We start from the raw sequence: 24,873 nt of genomic DNA, 5'->3' as shown, positions 1-24,873 counted from the left end.
GTATCTCACTATAGAATCTTGATACAGCATGTGCTCATAAGTCTACATATACCGTCCTTCGAGGTATGTAAACTGTCACCACAACTGGTTTTCAACAACATGATCGATATTTGTCTTGTCACAAAGTAGCCATCATAAAAGACTTCAATCCTTACCCAATTCAAATATAACTAAAATGTAAATATTCAAAATAGAGATATGTACTGTAGGAACAATTTGTACTAACATGCTTTTATAATTGTGTATTTATTCATAATTATGATGAAAAGAATGAGAGAAAATGGGGGGAATCAAACTTCAAGCCTTAGCGCTGAGACAGAAGCACTAACCCTAACACACCGTGCTGCCTATGTGTAACTCCTGTGATTAAAGCAATTTAATGATTACAAGCAATGGCAAAGGTTATAAATGATCTTTATTATAAGCATTAGAACAGCTTTTAGGATACAGACTTACAATGTTTTCAAATGAAAATGAAAACTAACGTTAAATGATACACAAATCATAGACAAAAATCAGTCCTCTTCAATTTTTACATATGGTAACCATAGACAAATAAATCACACATGACAAGGAGTCTTGTGACTTTTCAAAATTGTCTGGGGTAATAGTAACATGACAACTAAAAGTGTGTCAAAAGACATACTGTCAGACTTTTAACATGCATTTATGCGCTGCATCTCGCCAACTATCAAAGTCCATTAATACTGCTGATTTGATACATGGTGTGATTCAATTAGAGGATCTAGCTAAGTACTCAAGAGGGTTACAGAATAACAATTTTAAGAACATGTCAAATTAGATTTGATAGAAACCGTTTAGATTTTTAAAGATTATAGAAATGCGTCAGTGAAATCCTATTTAGGGCAATTTCTGTGGTTAGGAAACAAACGGGACAGCATAATCTTTTGAAAAGAGCATCCTGATGAATGCATAATTTCAAATAGAGGACACATTCTTTTTTTTTTCTTTTTTAATCTTCAAACCAAATCTCTCACACTGGTTAATGATTTCAAAAATAGTGATTTTCTTGTGTTGATTTGCTTTCCCCTCCTTTTTTTTTCTTTTTCTTTTTCTGCAGACATTGTTTTTGTTTTTTGGGTTTTTTTTTTTACATCTTGCAAAGTCAGCAACCAGCTCTGGGTTTTGATCCAATTTGAGGATGGTGAAAACACTTATCTGGTGTGTTGGCAGTGAAATGACGATGCGATATTTCCTTTTCAGCCACAATTTCCTGCACTTGAGAGGCAATTATCTTGACAGGATCTGACATTAAAGGCAGTACCTTCCCTGTGGTATTAGCAGCATTTAAAGTAGCATCATTATATTTGACTTGCATTGTTTTTGCTCTCACCCCTGTAAAGCATCCGCTAACATGCATATTAAAATGCCTTTTACTGAGTTCACACACACACACACACAAAAAAAAAATCATTGAGATGTTTCATTTAGAGCAACATTTAAGTTAGTATTGCACACAATTGCATTGGCAATAAATTAAAGTGCTTAAATAAAGTTTGCGTTGTAAAACACACAAGTGATAGTTGGGTGGGATGTTTGACAATCAAATGTCACAATGTTTTCTATTGCTATTAATAACACAACTAGGCCCCCTGCTACAATATTATTTTCCAGAAAGAAATTTACAATTCTTGTCATACCTCTTAAATGAACCACCATGTACAAAACAATGCACTTCACTGGCTGTAGTCAGATAAAACAGTCAAAACCACCTTCTCTCTTCCCAATTTTCACCTGAAAATAATGAATTACATAAACTTGCCCTCTTTTATTGGTCGCATTTCACAAAAATCTACGTTATCATTTTTCTCTCCCTCATATTTTGGGTTTTTCATGATTTCTTAGGTTATATTTATGCCATCCCCATGAACATGGCAAGATGCATATTGGATGAGGTCATAATTATACCATGAAATTTCAAGTCCTACACATTGGAACCATTCTGTTTACTTTCCAAGTAGCAATCGTCAAACTTGAAGCTATAAAAAATAAAATATAATACAAATAAATAAGATTCTAAAACATATACTGAAAAGTGCATTGTACTTGTATTTTTCACAGCATAACATATCCACTGTACAATCATTGATTATATGCTTACATTATTTTATACATTATAATTAGGATTACTAAGTAGCATAGATTGAATAAGAAATATTTCATAGCAAGTCTACAGGAAAATAGTTGCATTGCCCTGAAACAAGGATGCGTGTGTATGTATGCTTGTGTTGCGTGTATGCGTGTGTGTGTTTGTGTGTGTAGAGAGACAAACAGACAGACCAACATGTATGGTGATATAAGTTATGTGCTCAAACATCCAGCACTGAAGCAGACAAAGCTTGTATCATTCTAGTTCAGAGGCACACAATCAGCCCAGCCAGCATTTCAAGTATCGAGCATTGTTTGGGAAAACGCACATCAGTCAGACATCGGCAATGCTGAATGATGGAGAGAAGAAAAGGTAATTCCATCATAGCTCGTGGAGAAGGGGGAGGCGGAAGAATCATACAAGTACTTGCTTCAGAAGAGTAACAGCGATTAGACGAGCATCTTTTTTTTTTTTTTTTTTTTTTTTTTTTTTTTTTTTCCGAACCTCAGCTACTGCACTTTTCCTAAGTGCAGCCAGTTCATTTAGAATAGCCCTCTGCATCAGTCTGGAAGCAGCAGTCATGCCTGTTTTCTCCAAGGTTGTCTCCATGCTTCCTGGAAGCCTCCGTGGTACAAACAAGGAGTTACTGTCCTGGCAGCAAATGAGTAAGACTCACTAATGACATCTTTACAAATCCTTCATCCTCATCTGATCATTCGTGTTCATGGTGTGCCATAAGGCATGTGAAAATGAGCCATCGCGGGGACGGGAAAGTCATTCAGTGGCAGTTGGTGTGTTAGGATCGTATCCCCAAAAAGTAGGATTCAAGGAAAGTGGGAAGCTGACAAAAGGTCTGGCACTTGAAGTTTCCACTTTCCCTGGTCTCAACAGGAATGTATTCTTCTCGAAATACGGGAAAAGTGTTCCAAATAAACACCAATCACTGGATTTCCTGTTAATCTAGGATTACTATCTAGGCATTGAGAGGCAAAAAGTACTTTATATGCCATTTCCCTTAAATAAACATTCCAGAGCCTTAGTTTAATTAAACATGCTTTCTGTATCTTTCATCATGGTTCATATTTACGATGACGATGAACAGTCCTTCTGGACTGTGATGATGATTGTAGTTGGAATCCAAGCTGGAGGACAACTTATCAGGGGAAGAGTACAGGAACCATTCATGAATAACAAGCAGTTTCATGGTTAATGTTAATGTGGAACGGATTTTACAAGTCGCGCTCCTCAACGCTCAGACTTGACTTTGTACCGCAGGACAAAGTAAGTGGCCAGTCTGAGAATGAGGAAGAAAACCCCTAACACCATGAAGTCCACATAGAGCTTGGCGTCCTCCACATCCAGCAGTTGCAGGACCTCCTCTGGCTTTTGAAATTTACACACAAGACCCGGGCATTCAAGCTCAGTGCGGTTCATCCCATAGATGGAGAGTATCACTCCCTCAAAGCCATATCTGGAAGTGGCAAAGGTGTCTTTAACGTTTAACAATTAGCCATAATTAATTGTTAAGAAATCAGAACATACCTGACATAAGATACGTAGGAGCTCCATTGCAGGTATTTTGGAATGGTGTCAAAATTTACAAAGAAGCCAGAGAACAGTAGCACAGGTATGGCTGTGACCGGACCGACAAATGTTGCTACCTGTTGAAAAACATTACATAGCATACACAGCTTCTAAGGCAAGGGATCTACAATCTATGTAGCACTTGGTAGCCACATTTATTGAGCTATTGCACCACTGATAGTCAAAACACGGATGAATCAAAGAGAAAAAGATTCTGAAAAATTCTGTGAGGGGGAATCATCTTGGCAATTTTGCATGTTAACAGGATAAGATGCACTATAATAAAGACTAGGGGTGTTAAAAAAAATCGATTCGGCGATATATCGTGATACTACATCGCGCGATTCTCGAAGCGATTCAATAAAAAAAAAAAAAATCGTTAGTATAGTAGTATAGTTAGTATAATAGTCTTACCGATTCAACGTCTTATCATCATTGCCTTTTTTTTTTGTGTGTGTGTGTGTGTGTGTGAATCGATTTTAAAACTTCCATTTTTAATGGAAAAATATTCAACAAAACGTCTGACTTCGGGTTAGGATTCACACCTTGAGCATGGAAGAATGTTATATGAACGGAACATTAAGCCTTAATATTTTATTTTAATGCTGTTCAAACATGAAACAGATTACAACCTCTATAAGACTGAAATTTCAGATAAATAAATAATACATTTTCATATAAATCTTACACTCTACAAGCGTACTGATTAGTATTTTCTAAATTTGAATGAAAAAAAATCGCAACAATCGACTTATAAATTCGTATCGGGATTAATCGGTATCGAATCGAATAGTGACCTGTGAATCGTGATACGAATCGAATCGTCAGGTACTAGGCAATTCACCCTAATAAAGACACAACTTTCTTTGATTAGTCTGGTTTTATTTTGCTCACAAGCTTATGTCCCAGGTAAATTAAAAAAATTTTTTTTATGTTTATCTTAGTCCAATTTTATAGGACTGGATAAAGAAAGGCTAATGTTAATACTTGATTAAAGGGGAAGTCAACCTTGATTTCTTGACAATAATATTTTGTATGTGACCTCACTAATCTAAACATGTCGTTCTGATTAATATTACATTTGTTGAATATGCACTATAAGCTAAATCCAGCCATTTTTATCCATTTTAGGGGGTGGCCCTTTTGCCACTTGCTGTTGACTGAAGATGACATCACAGCTGCTCAGGCAACGACCAATCACAGCTCACCTGTTTTCTGAAGCTGAGCAGTGATTGGTTGTTCCCTGAGACCCGAGCAACTGTGATGTCATTTTCACTCGTCAGCAAGTGGCAAGATGGCCGCCTTCTGATATTGACAAATCAGAAGTGCTGGATTTTGCTGGTTAAGTCATATTCTACTAACGCAATATTATTCAAAATACCATATTTAGACTAGTGGGGCTGCATAGAACATTATTGTCAAGAATTTTTGGGGTGTTGACTTGCTCTTTAAGCATTAACACAGAGTGTCATATTGCACTACAGGACCTCCCAGACATCTTGCCTCTTTTCATGCAAAGCCTGCAGCATGCAGGTCACAAATCTAACAGCTGCAGATGTTTACCTATAGTAAGAAGGAAAAAGAAAACAATTTTTTTTGCCCATGGGCTTTTTTGACGACTGAGTAAACAATAAACACTTTAGATCACCCACTGGAATCTTTGCTATGTGACTGATCTGTGTCTAACCCTACTAAGCCTGAGAGTGCAGTGAGCTAAGACTCCAATTGAACCACTGGTCAGCTCTTAACTTTCGTAGAGTAATAAATAAATGAATGAATTTTTTTTATGTCAATAGCCGTCTATGGCAGTGAATGTGTTAAGTTTGGCTTTCATTTCATGAGTACGAGGTAGACTCAAATAGACATTTAACTCATTCATTGCCATTGACGGAAACAGACGTAAAATGATGCAATGTTAACTCATTCACTGCCATTGACGGAAAAATACGTAAAATGATGCAATGTTAACTCATTCACTGCCATTGACGGAAAAATACGTAAAATGATGCAATGTTAACTCATTCACTGCCATTGACGGAAAAATACGTAAAATGATGCATTTTTTTGCTGGGCTGGCAGTGAATGTATGTTAATTTGGAAGCTAGCTTCACATAAGTGAAATAAAGTGTTGTGTTCATGGTAGCAGTTCATTGAGTTCATAAATGCAACAAACTATATATTTTTGACAAATACTCTCACTTAAATAAAAAAATATATATTTCGTGTTATCCTCACTTCAGATATCAAAAGGGTTTCATGGCTCCCAGTGTAGATGGCCAAAATGTCTCTGAGTATTTAAACCCTATTCTTAAGGGATACCAGCTATAAAGAGCCTTACCTGCAGAGACGTGGATGCAGCGCCAATAAGCAGTCCCAGCGACTGGGCTACCAGGGCTGTGGATGTGGACAAGGCCATGAAGAGCAGGTAGCGACCAGCCTCGGGAGGCTGTTCAGTCATCCAGTACACAATACTGCAGTAAATTATTGGACAAATCACCTGTGAAGGAGATAAAAAGTGGGTCATTTCCCAGTGAGGTGCCAACACATTTCTTCGGGGAGCTGATACGGTTACTACAAGACTGATTGGCAGTTACTATGAAAATCAGTGTATAACTTTTGGCTTGACATCTTACGAGTGCTAAATCTATGAAACCTTACCTGGAATGGTACGTCCGCCATTGTTTTTGCCAAATAGTACGCCTTTAGGCTGTACCAATAGTTGAGGTGTTCCCTTACAAACACAGACATTTCCAGAGGAACTGTAAACGGAAAAATATCAATAAGTGACTTTCCACCCCAACTGGAAGCAAGTCAATATTTCCAGACGGCGGCGAGCTATCTTACAGGTGAGAACGGTGGGCATCAGGGCAGCAAACATGAGAAAGAGCATCGAGAAGAAGAGGAAACCCGTGTTGTTGAAGACTTTACTGGCGTCGTTTCCAATGTTGAGATAAAGTAGACCGATCAGCACTCCAATACACAGATGGGACATCACTCTGAGGTGGGTCAGCACCTTTGAAACCATCATAAGTGCTTTTAGTTGAGCCCTAACATAACTTGAACAAAGTGTGCAAAACTTTTATAGACACCATTTGATCTGTTGTCAGGACAAAAATAGTCATTATGATTCTGGGAGGTGGACAATTTGCTGTTGCCATTGTGACTTAAGCAGCAAAATAACCACACTTTCATTTCATTCTGGTGTCTCATACTGTAACTTCATAGAATTTGACACAGTATATGTTGTAAAAAAAAAAAAAAAAAAAAAAAAAAAAGTTTTACCGTGTCCCTGCATATTGTAATGAAGGTTCTTTTGAAGAGGATGCAGAACTGTGTGAAAGTACTGGTGGCAAAGCTATGTTTCTCAAGAGTCCCCGTATCCTGTAAAGAGATCAACATACAAACATCAGGAATGTACATAATCAATTTCAATGAAGAAAACAATACTGTACTATTATTTATTGTCAGCAGTATTGGCTAATGTATCAAAACACACATTTGTCCTAGTGCATATATCAAAACAGGCATTTAGAAACTCATAGTGCTTATTTTATGTAAATTAGTAACATTCACTTAAGTGCTCCTAAATCCAATCGGATTAAAATGCAATTTCCAGTCTCACTATTCTTGGAAGCAAACAAATGCACAATAAAATGACTTGTCATTTGTTCTGTGTATGGAACACTGGCATTCTATAATCATATATTCTTAATATTCTCATAGATTCCATTGTTTGGTGTAAATGTCAGAATTCCTCACACTGTGGCATTGAGAAGGACAGGAAGAGTCACTCTTGTCTCTTGAATTCTTCTTGCCCTCTTCGGAGCACAATCCACCCTGGACCGCCTCAAACAGCACCGGGTTCAAGTCTCCGTACTCTCCTGATGCCACCTCGATGACTGGAGGGCGAGAAGACGAAAGCGTTATAGAAGGTCTGAAAGATGTTCTCACATCAGATAATGAGCGAGGAGACTTTGAACTCACTGAAATCTGCAGGATTGTGATATGTTGGGCAGTGGAGGCCCAGGTTCTTCAAATAAGGGATGAGGTAAGGGACAGTTCCCTTGTAGATGCATTGACCTTGACTGAGGATGTACAACTAGAAGAAATACATCAGTGGTTTTATACTTGGTCACTTAACAATATTGCAGGTTTTCTATCAGCTGCCATTAGTGTATTGCTTTGGTTGTGCCCGCCAGCATGCATATGTGGGAAAAAAATAGTAAAGAAAAAAAAGGGTAAAACAAGAAGCATAGGGAACATCTCTCCTGTTCTGTCCGATAACATGACTCAGACTTCTCTCTGCAGCAGCTAATAGAAAGAAAGCAGTGCGTGCACTCAGGTTACCTTATCAAACATCTCAAAGAGCTTGGCACTGGGCTGATGAATGGTACAGATGATTGTTCGCCCACCCTGAGCCAGAGACTTCATGAGGGAAACCACCTGGAAGCACGACGCGCTGTCCAGTCCGCTAGATGTGACACCAAGAAAAATGCGCATGCATGAATCTGGAATTGTGTCGAGATTATGCAGGCTGGAAGAAACGCAACGTTGTACCTGGTGGGCTCATCAAAGAACATGACAGGAGGGTTGTTGACCAGCTCGAGAGCAATGGCCAGTCTTTTGCATTGACCCCCCGAAAGAGAGTTGGTACGTGTTTGAGCACAGTCCAGAAGACCCAGAGCTGTCAGAATCTCATGCACCTGAAACATAAGCAATGTGCTCATAACTATGCACTTTTTATAGCATATAATACCCAACAAAGGGTCAAATTGTAATACATTTACTCATACTTACAAGTTCCTTTTTGACCTGCATGCTTTCATTGAGTTTCAAATTGGCAGAGACCTAAAGGATGAGAAAACAGCTATAATGGACAGCCATCCATTTCTCTAGTGCAGTGGTCAGCAACCTGTGGCTTTTTGCTATTTATTTGGCCTAAAATGTCTCGACAGTAAAGGTTGCTGACCCCTGCTCTAGTGCTGACACACTGAACATAAAGTATCAAACTAAAAACTAACAGACGTGACCTCACCATCATGGCCTCCCTGGTCGTCAGGTGCGGCAGCAGCATGTCGTCCTGCATGATGTAGCAGGACATCTTCCGGAAGGTACGCAAGTCCCTCGGGCGCCCGTTCACCAGGATTTGGCCCTTCATGCCTGTCTTCCTACATACAAACACAATCTATAAGTACCAGTGCAAAGGTACTGTTGATAAACATTAGTCTCACCTGTACCCTGCCAAGATATTCATTAAGGTGGATTTCCCAGCTCCAGAGGGCCCCATGATACCAATCAGCTCTCTGCTGTTAAATCTTCCGGAGAGGCACTTGAGGAGGGCTTTGTAACCTGGTGAAGAGGAAAATTGATATTGTTGCATGTTGTCTTGATTAGACAATCAGTTCTACTTGTATTCATTTGTATTTCTTCTTCTTCTTCTTCTATTACTACTAGTAGTAGTAGTAGTAGTAGTAGTAGTAGTAGTAGTAGTAGTTTGAAATCGGATTTATCCCACACAGATTGTGTTAGTTACGACCTCAAAGCTTATGGGGCAAATGTAAATACAAGACATATTCACATGACACAACGTTTTGATTTGGAATGACTGCGTTAACCAGAACAACAAAGAATTTAGCGGAATCGGCCATTTTTGTTTACATTTGCCTCAAACACGTTGAGGGCGGAACTGGAACACTCCGAGTGGGATAAATCCAACTTCATATGCAGTATAAGACCACCATTTTGACTTGTGACGTAAATTCGGAATTGTCAATTGCCTCGAACCCTTTGAGGTCATTACTGAGTACGTATATACTGACACAATCCGAGTGGCATAAATCCCACTTTCCTCGAATGCAGCATTTCTCCTCAGTGAAAGGAAGCTCTTCGCTCATTGAAAAGCATTGGACTTTGGATTGTTGTACTTTGATTTGTGAGGATTATTTTGATTTGAAAATGTGATAAAATGTTTGACTACTAATACTAATATCTAATACCAATATGCCTAATACTAATAACAATATGCCTGGTTTGCAACTAACTGCAAGCTTGCTAACCGTTGTTGTGTTTGTCGTCGTCGTTGTAGTAGTAATAGTCGTCGTCGTCTTCTTATTCAGAGAGTAAAATAGTGAAGATAATTCTGTTAGTCACACCTTTCCAACATTAAATCTGTTCTTTACAAAGTTTTGTGGAAAATCCACAGCATTTCATTTGTAAACTTGTAACTGTATGTACCGTACTACCATTTCACTATGTCGAAATGACTGCTGTGAAAAAGGCAATCAATACAAAGTGTTATGTTTCATGTTTACATAGAAACAAGACATTGATCTATAGACAAACAAGCAAAAGCCAAAGGCTGCTTTCCTTACAGCATTTTGACTATTGTGGTGTACCCTCTAATTGAAGAAGATAATAACACAAAGGACAAAACATAGTAAATGAGTTTAAAATGTCAGAATAAAGCCTGCCATAAGGTCTGAAATCAATTCATAATGGAAAGTTAGAGAGGTTTACTTGATCCCTGTTGTGAGGGAAACATTTCTCCTCTTCTATGTGCTGCATACTAATGATCCAGACTTCTGCTGTAGCTTGTGCATAATAATGGCTTTATCTGTGTGACACTGCAGGGACATCTTTATCACCATGTCTCATTCAGCCATATGGCAGGAAGAGCAACTCAATGTCCGCTACTAACACACGCGCACAAAAAAACCAAAACAAAAAAACGGGGAAAAAAAACATTGTAAGTCAAATACTAGCACACGATCTGATATGTCTATTAAAGTTTTGGCGCAGAATTGCACTGCATCCTATTACATAGTATTTCTAATATTTTATCCCCTTTGCCCCCAAGCAATTAGTAGATGATAATGTTGGTTCACAGACAAAGAACACATCACTGATTGTGATTTATTAAATCAGAGCTGTGAAATAAAGCCCGATTTCAGTTTCCCTGGAGGAGCATGACTCTCTGTCTGACTCATGAGACAATGAGCAGATAACATTTACATTCCATGCCACTATTCCCTGCAGGGCAAGGGCATTGCTTTATCATGATCAGATATTTTCTCAGCAAATTGATAGGGAGGTACATGAATTATGCAGCATTAAGCAAGCAAGCAAGGAATATGCTGTCTAAGATAAATGTAAAGCAATGATGTCAAACCTTCTTGTATAAAAGGTTCACTATTTTCACTTATTACCTCCCCCAAGGCCGGAGGACAGATAGTCACATGTCAGCAGGTTGTATCAACTTTATGCTTAAAAAGGACAAATGACTCTCCTCACTAAATACGGATGTAATGGCAACATGGCAGCTTGCACATCACTTCAGCTCTTTTACTGCCCCACCAATAAAGGAGAGAACACAGCATTAATCCACAGAGCAGGATGATCATCATCCATAGCTCTTTCTGTGTATGGTCCATTTGCCACAGTCATCTCTAGGAATAACTCATAAGCAGTGTCATTGCGATAAAGGCTTCTGTTCTGTTCATCGCGTCTGACATCACAGGCTCACGGCTTGTGAACGTCATCCTTTTATGCCGTGTACCAATCGGAGGCCGGAGTTTGGGTTCGGCAATAATTTACTGATAGGATGAAAGAACCACAGACTGTATAAACATCGACTGAATAACAATAGTGATGCTCTTTGTGTCATTGTATTCTTAACAGGCCTAATAACAAACAAAATGGGTCTGATAGGACTGCAGTTTGCAGGTGTAAAAACAGGTGAAATGTTGATTGCACACACATACAGATGTGGAAGTTGATCTACGAATCAGGTGCATCCTATGATGGCATCTTTCAAACGTGCTAAAATGGCCGAATTTAGTACAGTAGATTATTATTGAGTCTTATTTCTCTCTCTCTTTTTTTTTTTTTTTTTTTTTTTTTAATAGAACATCCTGCTCCTACCTTGCTTCTCCCGCTACCCTGCACTTGGATCCTCAACCCTGCCAAACTGACAGTTTCAATCTATTAGAGTAAATGAACACGAAACGGAGCATCTGCTATTTTAGCAAAATGTCACAATCTTAATAAATATAGCCCACCAAAAGCGCACACAATCTGTTAGAGTGAACACGCAATCAGCTACTATTTGAGATGTTAGTAAATAGGGCTACTTGAGTTTCAAAATGCACAAAATCAGAAGGACAGTAGAGCCCAGAACTCCATTATGTCTCAGTTACTTTATAATGGCGAGCAAATTCCATTTCACAAAGAGCAATTTATACTCTGCTGGAGTCAGAGCAAAGCTGTACTATAGCCAATTACTTTCATTGGTTATTGCATGATTTTTTTTTTTTTTTGCACGATTCTTTTGGGAATTTTTTTTATGAGATTTAAAACGCATCTTTCATATCAGAAAACAAAACCTGATTGTAAAGAAGATAGGATACATGGACATGATAGATAGATAGATAGATAGATAGATAGATAGATAGATAGATAGATAGATAGATAGATAGATAGATAGATAGATAGATAGATAGATAGATAGATAGATAGATAGATAGATAGATAGATAGTTAGACAGACAGACAGACAGAGTCGTCAAAAGATGTATACATGTTGGGAATTTAAGGCTTGTTCAATAACGCTGTGTGAGTGAGCCTAGTTGTGAAAGACTCCGCTTAATTAGGAGTAACCGAGGCACTTCCTGTTCGCACATCCTCCGCATGATGAGCCGGGGCGCCCGAAGAGGCAACACAAGCACATGCAGAGAGCGCAGGCCGGATTTGATGAGCCAAGGAAAAACAGTATAGACTCCTGCTCAATACTTCCAGTCTGATCTGCCCTACTTTACCAAGACTGCCCCTAACAAATACTCTACATAGGACAACACATTTATTATTACAGCCACCGCCTGAAATGAATAACATCTGGCCCCTCTTAAGTGCACATGAATGCACCCGCCTTGTTAAACCTACAGAGGAGGCAAACAAGCTCAAAGAAGGGCGATTTGTCGGTAAGTCACGATGACCTGATGGTGGGCATCCTTTCATCATTAATAAAGGCGGAGTGTTTCAATGCTGTTCATATTTCATGAGCAGATCAATCACGTCTGACTCACAGACGACACAGGAATAAGAGACGTAAACAGTGTGACGACCTGTGAGTGTAAATTATTTACTATGGCTGAACTTTGCGGAGCACTGCAAAGGCACACTTCCGTGCGAGTACACGGCGAAGCAAGAAATAATGAAAAAGAGAAATTTTTCTTCCACTTGTGACAGTTGCTTAAAAGCCTCGCCGTGAATGTGTGCACTGAACCTATTGATCAACATCCATCACTTTGACTGTACCTCTCCTCCTCCACCAAGGACCCTCGCGGATGGTGTGAGACAGCTCATTGAACTCCAGGTCCACCGCGGAGCGGCGTGGGAGGTGGGAGAATCGCTGGGCCTCTGTGATGTGATTCTCCACTTTCTTCAGGTGGGTGAGCAGGGGCGCCTCCGCAGGGGCCCCGCTGTGGAGTTTGGTCTCCTCCATGGGGATGCTGACGGAAACCTGGTCCGTCTTTTCAGCCATGCTGAAAGAGGCACACAAACAATATCATTTAGACATCTGTGCATCAAAGGAAGAAGTTGAAATCAGAAATCACAAACATTATTTCTTGTTTCACCATTTTGAACTATTAAAGGGGAGGTTTCTTCATAATAATATGTTGTTTGCACCACCACATGGTATCTCAGGGGCAGTCATTTTGCCACTTGCTGTGGACTGAAAATAACATCACAAGTGGGGTTTCCATCCACCTATTTTTATATGAATTTTCAAGAATTGCAAAAAAGAAACCGAATGGAAACGCCAGAAATTGGGAAAAAAACGAAATTTGCATGAAATTTTTTACGCTTGAAGGGGGTGGATTTTGAAGCGTATTAAAAAAAAAGGAAAAAGCACATTTTGGCTATGAAAACAGCTTTTGTGAATAAGCAACTACATATATCCGGATATATGTCACACGTTTTGACCGGATAGTAAATCACACATACGTTTGTAGTCAAAGAAGCACAATTCTTTTTAGAATTAATTAAAGAAAAAAACATTCATGCCATTTTAGATCAGTATTCTGTCCATTTTGTGTCTTCCGGCAGAGAGACGCACTTATATGACATCATCTCGCGGCGCAGTCTCCTTCTCACTATTCGCAAAAGAAGAACGAATGGAAACGGGCACAAGTTGAATGTGCATTTTTCACATTTTCACATATGTCGCTTAAAAATTTCCAGACCCTTCCTGACCCTGAAAAAGGTTGTAGAGGAGTACACCAGAGCTGTCAAGTAATTTAACAGACACATTACAGTATGTTGTAGTAATATATGTTGTATTAATACCAAATTAATAATAGGCTAATTATGACAACAGAACCTTTCATGTAAGTCTGACATTGGAACTAATTTGATTTTGCAACCTGAATCATTTGGGACATCTGTTAAATGAACATTAGCAGTCAGTTAGAAAATTGAATGTGAGAATCAATTGACTCCAATATGATTCAGTTGATGGAATGATTAGCCAATTTGCCTCACCCACTGGTGTTGGGTAAAAATGAGTCACCTTGTCAAAAACGGAGCTGGGCATGATGCGATTAGTGATAATTGCGTTAACTGGCAGCTTGAAGGCAAAAAGATGGTGAGGGTTAAGAGCTGATGTCTGGCTTCAGTCCTGCTCTTTTGAATCCCCATCTGTAATATCTGCAATACATATACTTGACAACATTTGAATTCAAAACATTCGGTTTCCAGATATCTTTGGAGCCTTGTGGCTGCCACCCTCAATTAAATGCATGTAGTTCAATAACTTGTTTTTTTACACTAGTTGGTGAGACTTTCAGAGATTCACAATTCACACTGACACTATTTAAGGAACATATACCTACTGTATACAGTATATCATACTCATTATATTCCCCTCATTACATATTGTCCACTGGTTGGCATGGGAGAAATCACATGGCTGTCTCTATTCTTAACTTTAATCCGTCATTACCTTATCCAGGTAAGCATTCCTTGGTTACACATTTTTACCATTTGACACTACCTGTTATCCAACACAGTAAGAAATACAGAGAAATACAGCTGAATTTCATCCCTCCCCCAATGAACAGGTGCTTCTCAATAAATTAGAATATTATGAACAACACAATTTATTTTAAAAGTTCACAACAGAGCGGACTATTTCGTGATTTTAAATTTTAATGATTACAGTGAACAAGAACCACAAATTCACCATCTTAAAAAAAAAATAATACAATATAACATAATAAATTACTAAATTATATACAGCACAAATAAAGTTTTGGTCAGAATTAGCGTTTTGAAAGTTGTTTATAGTTTCTGTGTCATAGATGTGTTCAACTTTTTGAATTAAAATCCTGAATTTTTTTCAGTGTGATACGCAAATAAATGCCTAAACACAGTTCAGCTGTATTTAACTTTTTTATTTACATACATTTGTAATAACTTTTGCATTTAATCAGCTTTTGGGGTATTTTCCTATTTTTCAAATGTGGTGTTGACTGTTAATGTTTAAAATGTACATAATTTAATGTGATATTAAATAAACTTTACGGGAATAAAACCTTTGCCTCATTTTTTTTTAACACTACTATGCTACTATTATGTTAATGTTGATGGTGGTATTGGAGGGATAAGAATTTGTTAGGTGCGATTTATCAAAAGTTTGAGCACCGCTGTTCTAATGTATTATGTTGTAACTTAAAGTACCACAAACATCTAATTATTAGACTGTGTGGTAATAGTTTGTGTTTGTTAGGCTTAAGGCCCATCCCAGAGTCAAATTAGCACACCTTTAAAAGTACTGTACTGTGTACTGCTGCTCAAGAAGAAAGATGTGGTGCTTCTAGCTTTTACAGAACTGCGTCTCATTGACCAAAGCCGTGTACATAAGATCAGTACGTACAACCATGCACTCCAGCCAGTCTCGTCTTGAGCGGGGTGTACTCAAATATGCTCACATGAAGAACCTTGACCATGGTTCTTCTATTGATCACCATGCCATTAGTGAATTTCCATTACCAGGCTGCATATAGGCCCTGTAAAACAGACTTTAATGGCCTCTTACTCAGATGAAGGCCGGCCCGCCTGTTGTGTCATCATGTGTGGCGCCTACAGTCAGGACACGTGAGCATATGCAATCCTATAGTAAAGTCCACTGCAAGGATGAAATTTACTCATTAATCATTATCCATCCATCTTTATTTGAAATTGTTAATCTGTGTGTGTGTTGGAGCCCAACCCAGCAGATTTAGGGCAAGAGGCGGAGTACACCCTGGACTGGTCGCCAGAAAATTGCAGGGCACTTAAGCAGGTCGATGTAAAAACTGTGAGGTGGCTGTGCTAACCACTAGTCCACTGAGCCACCTATTATTATTATATTTAATGATTAGCTGTTCCGCTATTAGCTGAAAACTGACAAGAATCAAACAAATTTCTACAGCTGAAAATGCATTGTGCCATACTCATCATGATGAATGTTTGCACTAAGACCACACCAGTTTACATTCCTTCACATTGCTGCATCCCACACACACCGCACTTACTTATTGTTGTGTGTTGAAACGAGCAAGTGAGACGCCTGTTTTCCCTCCCTGGGTGGGATAGCAACAGTCCACAGGAGATCCCTTCAGGAAAAAACAAAACAAAATCCCAGCACATCAGAAGCGCCGACAAATAGTCCCAGCCGGCGAGTTGATGGACAGTCCAGGGCAAAAACAATCAAATTCGTCTGCGGGTGCAAAAAGAGGACGGCTGCTTCTCATCAAAAGATCTCCCGGGGTGCGGCAGCCGCTCATGGTGTCATCATCATCCCGCATCCACTGCACAGGCAACTCCCGAGATTAAAATCATGTCCGGCGTCAAACTACAGCTGCACCCCACCGAGATAAGCTCGCTTTATCTTTAAGCGTTTCCATCCGCTCTGAGCCCGCATCCCAAATTCTCACTCGATGTTGCTGATGATGCTGATGGGGAGGATGCCCGATAACCCTCCGGCCGGCTACTAGGATGCAACTAAAGTGCTGCAACAGTAGCTCGACGTGCGGACGTCGGACGGTCGGTCGGTTTGTCGGTGAGCTTGGTCAGACTGGGGTGCGCACGCCGGTCTGGGAGGTTGCAGGGCGTTGCTAATGGAGACGGGAAATATAGAATACAAAGCATAAACAATATAAGCCTACTTGGTTTCTTGCTTATTCCGTCCAGAATGCGTGGTGACTAAAAAGAAATAGGCTACATCTTTCTTCATCAAATTCCGAGTCTTTTTTTTTTTAAATAATAAAAATCATCCACTTAGAACGACGATTTCCCCATCTAATCAAAATACTCGCTTGATTACGTTCGAATATTTTACAAACAAAGGTGGTAAACAGTGAAGGTAAACGCGGTGGAGGAGATTTGCGTGCTCCACTGTCTCTTTAACGGCCGCACCTGCGCAGCTGCCCGGTGCTGATGCTGCAGTGGCCGGGTTATTTTCGGTAAATCAGCCGGGGTTACTAGCGTTCAAGTGGGCCCAACATGTCTTACATCACCCCCACCCCCACCAACCCCCGAGGACATCGATATCTTTTTTAGCCAATCTCACCTGCCACTTTTTCAGAGGCGTCTACCGTGAGCTCTTCATATCCATCACATGTGAGCGATTTAATTTTACAAGTGTCAAACTCAAGGCCTAAGGGCCAGATCCGGTCGCCACCATCATTTTATGTGGCCAGCTAAAGCAACTCATGTGTGTCTAGTTTATTGCTAACATTTTGTAGTGAAATTACAAATTTTCCCCACTATAATGTTAAGATGTGCTCTGTTAACAAAACTCTCCCAATCTTTCTAACAAATTGAATTAAAGTTGTACACAATAGTTTCAGTGAAATTTCATTTCCAAACTAAAGGCTAAATCTGGTTCATATTTGGCAAACCCATAGTGTTGCCCTCAAACATTTTTGAATATAAGGTTTATCAGCAACTGAAAAGTGTGATTTTAAGAAATTCTCCTTCTTGAGCTAAAGATAAAGGATATTATTTACCCTTTAAGCATGATGATGATATATTTTGATGAAAACCAGTTTCAATTCCCCCTCACCTTCTCTTTTCTGCTCCATTTGGTATAGTCCTTTGCAGTGTTAAGTAGTAGTAGTAGTAGTAGTACAATTATAGTAGTTAAAGGGGAGGTTAACCCCCCCCCCCCCCCCCCACACACACACACACACATTTCTTGACAATATGTTCTACAAGTCAGCCCCACTCGTCTAAATACAGTAGTTTGTTTAATATTGTGTTAGTGGAATATGAGTCAAGCAGCACAATTCAGCATTTTTTATTTTTTTTAAATCAATATCAGAAGTCGGCCATTTTGCCAATTGCTGTCGAGTGAAAATGACATCACAGTAGCTCAGGGCTCAGGCAACAACCAATCACAGCTCAGCTTTTAAAAAAACAGACAAATGTCATCTTCAGTCTGCAGCAACAAAATGGCCGCCCCAGATGGCTAAAAAAGGCTTGATTTTGCTGTATAACTCATATTTCACAAACTTAATATTAACCAGAATGTCATGTTTAGACTAGTGAGCTCACATAACATATTATGATCAAGAAGTGTTTAACATATACTCCCACCTTTAAGCATTTTAATGTGCTTTAGGCACCTGAATAAAGTTTTTTTTTTTATTAAAGAAAACTTAGCAAAATGTTTTCATGAGCTGTTTAGGGTCCCGTGGAAAACTCGGCGCCCCAATAGTAAAATAAATAGTAAATACGACCCTGTATGTAATAACATGATGAGGCGATGACATAAGAATAACAGCGTGAGGGTTTGCTTTTAATATTTATTTAGCTAAATAAAGTTACTAAAATACAGGACTTCTTTAGATACAGCTCTCAGTAAGAGCGTGTTTTTGGAATGTGAAAGGAAGAAAATGCAAACTCCATGCAGGGAGGCCCCAGTCGCGACCCCAATCTCAGAACTGAGCGTGCTAAACATTATTCCACCGTGCTGCAGAAATATGCCAAAAAGCAGCCGGGGAGGCTGCATACAACATCCCTCTATTATCTTCAAAGGCAGTATCCAGATTGCATAATGACATATTTACCCTCTTACAAAGGCAGGTAATTCATCATGAAAATGACATAAACCACTCTGCCATAAAGATTGAAAGTAAACACTTTCAGATAGGGTAGTTGGAATTCAACAAAGGGTGTATTTGTATAGCGATGTGGTGACTGACTGCATAACCAAAGGCGTTAGCTGTGCAGGTGAGGACCATGTTACATATAAATACAGTAGAAGTGAGAGGCAAGTCGACAGTCATACAAGATGGCATCAACAAGAACGACAATCCTCTCCATGGGCCTCCTGCTGTTGTCCATTCAAGGGGCGCTTACCATTAGAGGTGATTATATTTCACAGGTGCAGAAGAACTAAACATGGAACAGCTACCGAAATGATAGGAACTGACCTTCTGAAAAATATTTTCCAATATGTGAATGTAAAGAGATTTACCTGTGTCATGCAACTTGCCGTGCAGGACAGGCTTCACTTCCCATTCGACTGTCTGTCATGAATGACCTTTCCAACATGACCCCTGAGACCCATTTCACTTACGTGGTAGAGGGAGGGGTGCTGCTGGGGGCCTTGAGGCGAATACAGGAGATGCAGCCTGACTTCAAGTAAGAGCGCCGCACCTGCGTGAGTCTCGGCCCTTTTTTTTCCTCCAGCTCATGTGTCGCACCCACCAGCTTCACCCTGACGGAAGACCCAAACTACGGCCTGTTTTTGGAGAGCGTGAACGGTGTGGCTGGAAGTGACACGGATCAAACTTACTGGGAGATTCTGTCAGAAAGCTCGGGGGAATACACAAGGCTGGATGTGGGTGAGTTTCTTCCCTAGAGTAAATTACAACTGAGGGAGACTTAATGAGCTGTAATGAGACATGGGGATTTCGGATTTCATCAACTCACTGCTTTGGGACACCCATTAGTGTGATGATTCTGCTGTAATAAATGACGGACAATATTGGAAAATAGTCACTATCCTATGAAAATAATTTAAGTCAACTTTGTGAGCTGATCACATGCATTTTACTTTGTTTCGTATCAAATGCCCTTTCACAGTAAATATTTTTTCTTTAGATGACAAAAGTACAGTGGCCCTGAAGTGCAAAACGCAAAAACAACAAAAGCACTACAGAAAAATCAAAAACCCTTAGAACGTATCAAAACCTATGAAAATAGAACATAGCGTCGCATTAAGAAAACACAAAACAAATAACTACCAAAAAATGGTAATTGCAAGCAAATTAATAAACAAAACAAAAAAATTAAACACAACAAAATTGTTTAATTGACTGTTTTGTGCTTTTTTAATTTGTCATTTTTTTTTAAATTTTTTATTTTATTTTTTTTAAATTTCGTGACATCACCTTGTCCTAAACAGACAACAGTGAACTACAAAAAACAAAAGCAGATCACTGATCACTTTTGCTTTAATAAACCAGGTGTCAAAATGAACGTGAAATGAAATCAGCAGTAAAAAAAATGTGTTGTTTTTTTTCCCCCTTCAGAACATTATGTCTAACATATTTTTTTTCTGTTTTCACAGGAATTGGCTGCTACACACCAACAGAAAACGAACACATTATACTGAGATTCAGTACTTGGGCCAAATAATCAAGAAAGACCTTCACTCTGCAGCACGGTCATCGGAATCATTTGTGAGAGTGACAACTGATTTGACTTTTTGAAGATGGATTTAGAAAAAACAAAAATAGCATCTCCTGGTGGTCAACATTGGTAATTCACGAGCATCAGGCACGCGTCTTAGAAATTAACTCAACGCACTGTAAACTATTCAAATGACATGCATTTCAATTTAGGGGATATGTTTTGGGACACCAATACAGGAACAAGGGCTCTTAAGGTTTAACATTTCATATTTACAAAACACAGATGAAAATAAAGATTTTACATCCAAAATAATTGATCTGGTGTTAATTTCTTCATATCTTCCTGCAGCACAATGTTGATATACATAAACTGTATAATATTTTCTGTGTTAAATGTTCCCCCTGAGCTCTCACAGTGATCCTCCTCCCTTTTGCAATAAGATTAAGGTTTCAGCTCCCTCAGGGACAGATGGACGAAGCGGCGGAGCCACTAATCTACATGGTTTCATTCCTCTCGTATGTTTAGCTTTGATTTACAAACTACACTGTAATGTGTACATATTAATGTATACTGTAAGCATAATCAATTCTGGCTCTTGTATCAATAGTATAAGCATTCAGAAAAACTGATATTATCCCTTGGACAATTTTGAGCAATCCAAAATTATAGTCGTCATACGTACATACAGTAAAATAGAAATAAAGAGATGAAGTGATTCATCAACTGTTACTTGTGATGACGCTACAGTCCAGTGACACCAGATGAACAATCTGCCGTCCTTCCATTCGCCAGGTGACGTCTCCTGTTGTTCCTTTATTTTAGCCTGTCCATACTAGTGAAAACACACACACAAAAAAAAAAGAGATGTATCATACACACTGCGCAATTCAGGAAGAGGGACAAACTGTTTAGTTTGACTCATTCAGTGTTAATTTTGACAAGAAATTATTTAGTTTTAGTTATAGTCTTTTGACTAAAATTAATAGAAGTTTTAGTCACAATTGATTGTATTTTAATCCAATTTTAGTCAACGAAAATAGAGAGCAAATTTTAGTCAACCAAAAAAAAAAAAAAAAAAAAAAAAGAGGAATTTTAGTCGACTAAATTGACAGTTTAGTCGATATTTTCCTTCAGCTTACATTTCAACTTTCATACAGAAAATTACAACACAACTATTTGTAATTGTAGTTTAACACGCAAGACACATTTAATGCAACGGTGTCTTTATTGTTTCAATGAAACATGTTGGACTGAAAATAATATAAATTAGATTTCACCTAAATAAAAAACTGCATAATTGCTTGAGATTAATCTTACACCTGCACAATGAATGTAAACATGTTTGAACATTAAATTAAGTGCAGTTTCTGTGTAGTTCTTCTCTCCAACCCGCGTTTCATTCCTTCTGATTGGATTGTGTGAATTTTCGTCACTGTGTTGTTTTCATTTTCGTTTTAGTCACTTATCAAATTTCAGTCAATTTTAGTTATTGTTATAGTCTCAATAAATTCCTCCTAGTTTAGTTTTTGTTTAATTTTCGTCAGAATTATCACTGGACTCATTTAAAATGGACTTCCATATACTTTACCCAATTAACTTTACCAAGGAAACATTTATATAAAGAAAGTTTAGGACCAAACTCCATTAGAGACATCTTACAGACCGACCGGTGCCAAAGGGAAAACAGAGAAGTAGCGATCAGAGTATATTTGACTTGTAAAGTAGTTGTATTACAAATTGGACAATTACTATTCCTCATAACAACAACACTATTGATGATAATGGTTGTAGCTGTAGACCCTGAAGCACCAATTAGAGTGGAGAATTTATTAGCTTTGAGGCTCCAAAGCATACTTACGGCATGATAAAGCGCAGTCGCAGATGCAAGGGATACACTGAGCAAAGAAACGCTTCCAGCCAGTCTCCTTCTTCCTGCAGTTGTGGATCTGAGTGCAGCCTAGCTTGGGAGGACCAGAGTAGCTTTTATATGCACAGGTAGAGTTGCATGTCCCATTGAGTTCCCTCTCACTGATTTCAATGGAGCCCTTTTTGCACATTCCTACAAAAATATATATATTGAAAATGACATCATACTTTAAGTGTTCTATAGTATTTTGTACCATAGAGTTTACATACTGAGGCAGGTAGGTTTCGGAGTCCATAGGCCATTAGCTTGGCAAGTCCTGGTGTCGTTTCCCACCAACATGAAGCCAGGACGACAAGAGTACCTCAGTACAGATCCCACCCACCAGTCATTTCCATAAACCATTCCATTATAATCCACATCTGGCTTCCCACAGTTGACTTGCATAAAAAGCAAAGCACAAATATGATAAACTATATTACGATGTTCAGTATTGCTGTATTCTTGTATTACCTCTGCAAAGGGACTTGTAACCCAGCCAGCAGCAGCTCGAGTCGCCACAGGGATCACGCCTGAGCTCCTGGTGGCGCGTCTTGCAGCCGGACAGACAAACTGGGGCCGTCCCTGACCAGTAGATGTCCCCCAGGAAATCTGGTTGCCCAATCCATTCTGTGTCACCTACTGGAAACACTTTGATTACTTTTTTTCGTCCAAACAGCACAAACTGTCCTAACCACTGCAACTCAGAACATTAGTGTAAGATCAAGATCCGAAAATTATTGTTTACTACAAATACTTGATCTTTTTCATCTATCTATATCAGTGACAGGTGCCTGGACGGCAGAATTGTTGAAGATCTCTATGTGTGTCTTTCTTCAATTCCTGCGAGTATATTGGATCGGCTTTGTACTCAAGTAAACAGGCCCGTATTTAAGAGTACGGGCTGTTCCAAAATTGGAGAACATTCTCTGTTCCCCCAAGAAGTTTCAAATATGGTAATCATGCTAAAAAATAAAAAATACAGAAAACGGCACTTGTGTAATTATGCAAAGACAAAATGTAACTAGAGCTCTAGTAAAGTGATTCCTAAATATTATTTAAAACAACAAAACATTCTAAATACTCCCTTAAAGAATGGCTTCTCCCCTCTCCCTCACTTATGGCCAATTTAAATATAATATAATATATATCTATCAGTCATATTTTAAGTACAGTAGTAGTAATCATGCTGTTTCTCTCAAAACAGATGCAACGCTGTCACTAAAATGTTTTTAGTTGAGGAAAAGAAAAGAAAAAAAAGCGAGCTTCATGTCCTTTTCCATTTTAATATTTTTTTTGTTTTCAGACATAATGGACGGTGCCACTCAGACCAACACAACTCTTTACCTCTATAATCTTTAGAAGTATCAATAAAGTTGTGCTTTAAAATCAATTAAAAGGCTACATTTACACTTGACCAATTAGCATCGCAATACTGTACACCTATGCTAACATGAGCAAAAACTAGCATTAACTCTGAAGTGCAATAAAAAAATATTAAAAATGTAATTTGTTTTCAAATAATATGTAACATTCTTTATTCCAGGATTTATTGAGCAATATTTTAGGTTCATTCTAAAAAAAATAGTGCTTAAATTGCCCTCCAGTTCTGCAATTACCAATTTATTGTGACATTTTTGTTTGGTGGTGTGGTGTGATCTTTTTCTATTATCAATGCACCTGTAAGTTAAAATATGCCCTTTGGCTCAGTATAGTTTGAGAAACATTAATTTATCACGACAAAAGTTCATCAAATCAGATACTGCCATGAAACAAGCTTTGTCAGCAATCAAGACAACATAATAGATCTTACCACTAATTTCCACTCCTTCGATCCATTCAGACATCTGAGAATCTGCCCTCTGCAAGGATGTAATAAACAGCAGCAGTAGTGGACGAAACCTCATGGCTTTTACGCTCCTTTGCAACGTTTCTGGCAAACCCTGCAGATCTGGGAAGTCGGTCAAGTCATGTTGTCCAGTAAGGAGTCAATAAATTGCTGCCTTTGCACATTAGCTGAGTGAAGACTATGAGAGGAGTAACACTAAGCTGTGTCTGTTGCCTAATCTTCTACACACAGCAAGGTTGTGTATCTGGAGCAAGCAGTGAGAATATGAAAGTCTTTTAACCGTTTTGCATTTTGAAAGCAGCAAATGTTCTAAATAGAAAGTATGCTACATTCTAAAACCAACAGAACAGTCTGTTTAGCGCTGAACAGTTTTGGTTGAAGTTAGAGGTGCAATAAAGTGAAAGTGACACCAGGGGGAGCAGTAAAAAGCTGATATTTCACTAAACAATTGCCTGAAATGCCCTGGAAACGAACACCCACTTCTACTCTTAGAAATGTAATTAAACAAATGTACGTAATGTAGGAACTGTGTCAAATATTCCACAATAATATTGATTGCCAGTCAGTGGGTCAACATTTAACATAGTAATACTGGATCTGTCACTTCATCCTAAGTATGAGTATTTTGCCACTTATTGTGTGTAGCTAAAAGTGGTGACCAAATATAGCTCCTAAAACGTTTATTATGGCTATTTCGATTTAGCTAAGATAGTCACAAGAAATAATGGTGTACATTACCAAACAG

General features: G+C 38.7%; 3 protein-coding genes across 6 annotated transcripts; 1 reads left to right on the top strand and 2 right to left on the bottom strand.

The window, feature by feature from the left end:
- Nucleotides 1–397: 397 nt before the first annotated feature.
- abcg4a (ATP-binding cassette, sub-family G (WHITE), member 4a) lies at nucleotides 398–17,167 on the bottom strand. Its single transcript, XM_077505240.1, has 15 exons — nucleotides 16,266–17,167; nucleotides 13,006–13,232; nucleotides 8,926–9,043; nucleotides 8,730–8,862; nucleotides 8,492–8,542; nucleotides 8,252–8,397; nucleotides 8,042–8,165; nucleotides 7,679–7,793; nucleotides 7,454–7,593; nucleotides 6,977–7,075; nucleotides 6,539–6,707; nucleotides 6,353–6,453; nucleotides 6,033–6,191; nucleotides 3,653–3,771; nucleotides 398–3,581 (listed from the first exon to the last, which is right to left on the bottom strand). Exons 2-15 carry the CDS (start codon nucleotides 13,229–13,231, stop codon nucleotides 3,356–3,358), a joined length of 1,926 nt encoding a protein of 641 aa, XP_077361366.1. The 5' UTR covers nucleotide 13,232; nucleotides 16,266–17,167; the 3' UTR covers nucleotides 398–3,355.
- Nucleotides 16,287–20,664, top strand: LOC144006410 (cobalamin binding intrinsic factor-like). Of its 2 annotated transcripts, XM_077505245.1 has the most exons (5): nucleotides 16,287–17,352; nucleotides 18,967–19,103; nucleotides 19,239–19,380; nucleotides 19,450–19,583; nucleotides 20,312–20,664. In XM_077505245.1, exons 2-5 carry the CDS (start codon nucleotides 19,028–19,030, stop codon nucleotides 20,377–20,379), a joined length of 420 nt encoding a protein of 139 aa, XP_077361371.1. In that variant the 5' UTR covers nucleotides 16,287–17,352; nucleotides 18,967–19,027; the 3' UTR covers nucleotides 20,380–20,664. The 2 variants fall into 2 exon arrangements, with proteins under 2 accessions (XP_077361371.1, XP_077361370.1); XM_077505244.1 differs by lacking the exon at nucleotides 16,287–17,352 and having other exon boundaries at nucleotides 18,042–19,103.
- Nucleotides 19,197–24,317, bottom strand: LOC144006409 (complement receptor type 2). 3 transcript variants are annotated; one of them, XM_077505241.1, is made up of 5 exons: nucleotides 24,093–24,317; nucleotides 22,754–22,921; nucleotides 22,513–22,713; nucleotides 22,235–22,435; nucleotides 19,197–21,208 (listed from the first exon to the last, which is right to left on the bottom strand). In XM_077505241.1, the coding sequence occupies exons 1-5, from the start codon at nucleotides 24,184–24,186 to the stop codon at nucleotides 21,195–21,197; spliced, it is 678 nt and encodes a 225-aa protein (XP_077361367.1). In that variant the 5' UTR covers nucleotides 24,187–24,317; the 3' UTR covers nucleotides 19,197–21,194. The 3 variants fall into 3 exon arrangements, with proteins under 3 accessions (XP_077361367.1, XP_077361369.1, XP_077361368.1); XM_077505243.1 differs by having other exon boundaries at nucleotides 22,513–22,680; XM_077505242.1 differs by having other exon boundaries at nucleotides 22,754–22,918.
- Between the last annotated feature and the right edge of the window lie 556 nt (nucleotides 24,318–24,873).

This window comes from Festucalex cinctus, chromosome 18, assembly GCF_051991245.1.
Source record: "Festucalex cinctus isolate MCC-2025b chromosome 18, RoL_Fcin_1.0, whole genome shotgun sequence".
In the NCBI taxonomy this organism is placed as follows: domain Eukaryota; kingdom Metazoa; phylum Chordata; class Actinopteri; order Syngnathiformes; family Syngnathidae; genus Festucalex; species Festucalex cinctus.
The sequence above is the reverse complement of the archived record's forward strand: the minus strand, read 5'-3'. Positions and strand labels throughout refer to the sequence as shown.

What these genes read in the sequence shown, in the direction of transcription:
- abcg4a (XM_077505240.1), bottom strand. Translation starts at nt 13,231, where the DNA reads ATGGCTGAAAAGACGGACCAGGTTTCCGTCAGCATCCCCATGGAGGAG. An exon ending in TCTTTGAGATGTTTGATAAG is followed by an intron (nt 7,794 to 8,041) that starts GTAACCTGAGTG and finishes TATTTCTTCTAG; the next exon opens with TTGTACATCCTCAGTCAAGG. An exon ending in TTACAATATGCAGGGACACG is followed by an intron (nt 6,708 to 6,976) that starts GTAAAACTTTTT and finishes ATGGTTTCAAAG; the next exon opens with GTGCTGACCCACCTCAGAGT.
- LOC144006409 (XM_077505241.1), bottom strand. Translation starts at nt 24,186, where the DNA reads ATGAGGTTTCGTCCACTACTGCTGCTGTTTATTACATCCTTGCAGAGG. An exon ending in TTACAAGTCCCTTTGCAGAG is followed by an intron (nt 22,714 to 22,753) that starts GTAATACAAGAA and finishes ATCGTAATATAG; the next exon opens with TTTATCATATTTGTGCTTTG. An exon ending in TCCGAAACCTACCTGCCTCA is followed by an intron (nt 22,436 to 22,512) that starts GTATGTAAACTC and finishes ATATTTTTGTAG; the next exon opens with GAATGTGCAAAAAGGGCTCC.
- LOC144006410 (XM_077505245.1), top strand. Translation starts at nt 19,028, where the DNA reads ATGGCATCAACAAGAACGACAATCCTCTCCATGGGCCTCCTGCTGTTG. An exon ending in AGGGGCGCTTACCATTAGAG is followed by an intron (nt 19,104 to 19,238) that starts GTGATTATATTT and finishes CTTGCCGTGCAG; the next exon opens with GACAGGCTTCACTTCCCATT. An exon ending in ATACACAAGGCTGGATGTGG is followed by an intron (nt 19,584 to 20,311) that starts GTGAGTTTCTTC and finishes CTGTTTTCACAG; the next exon opens with GAATTGGCTGCTACACACCA.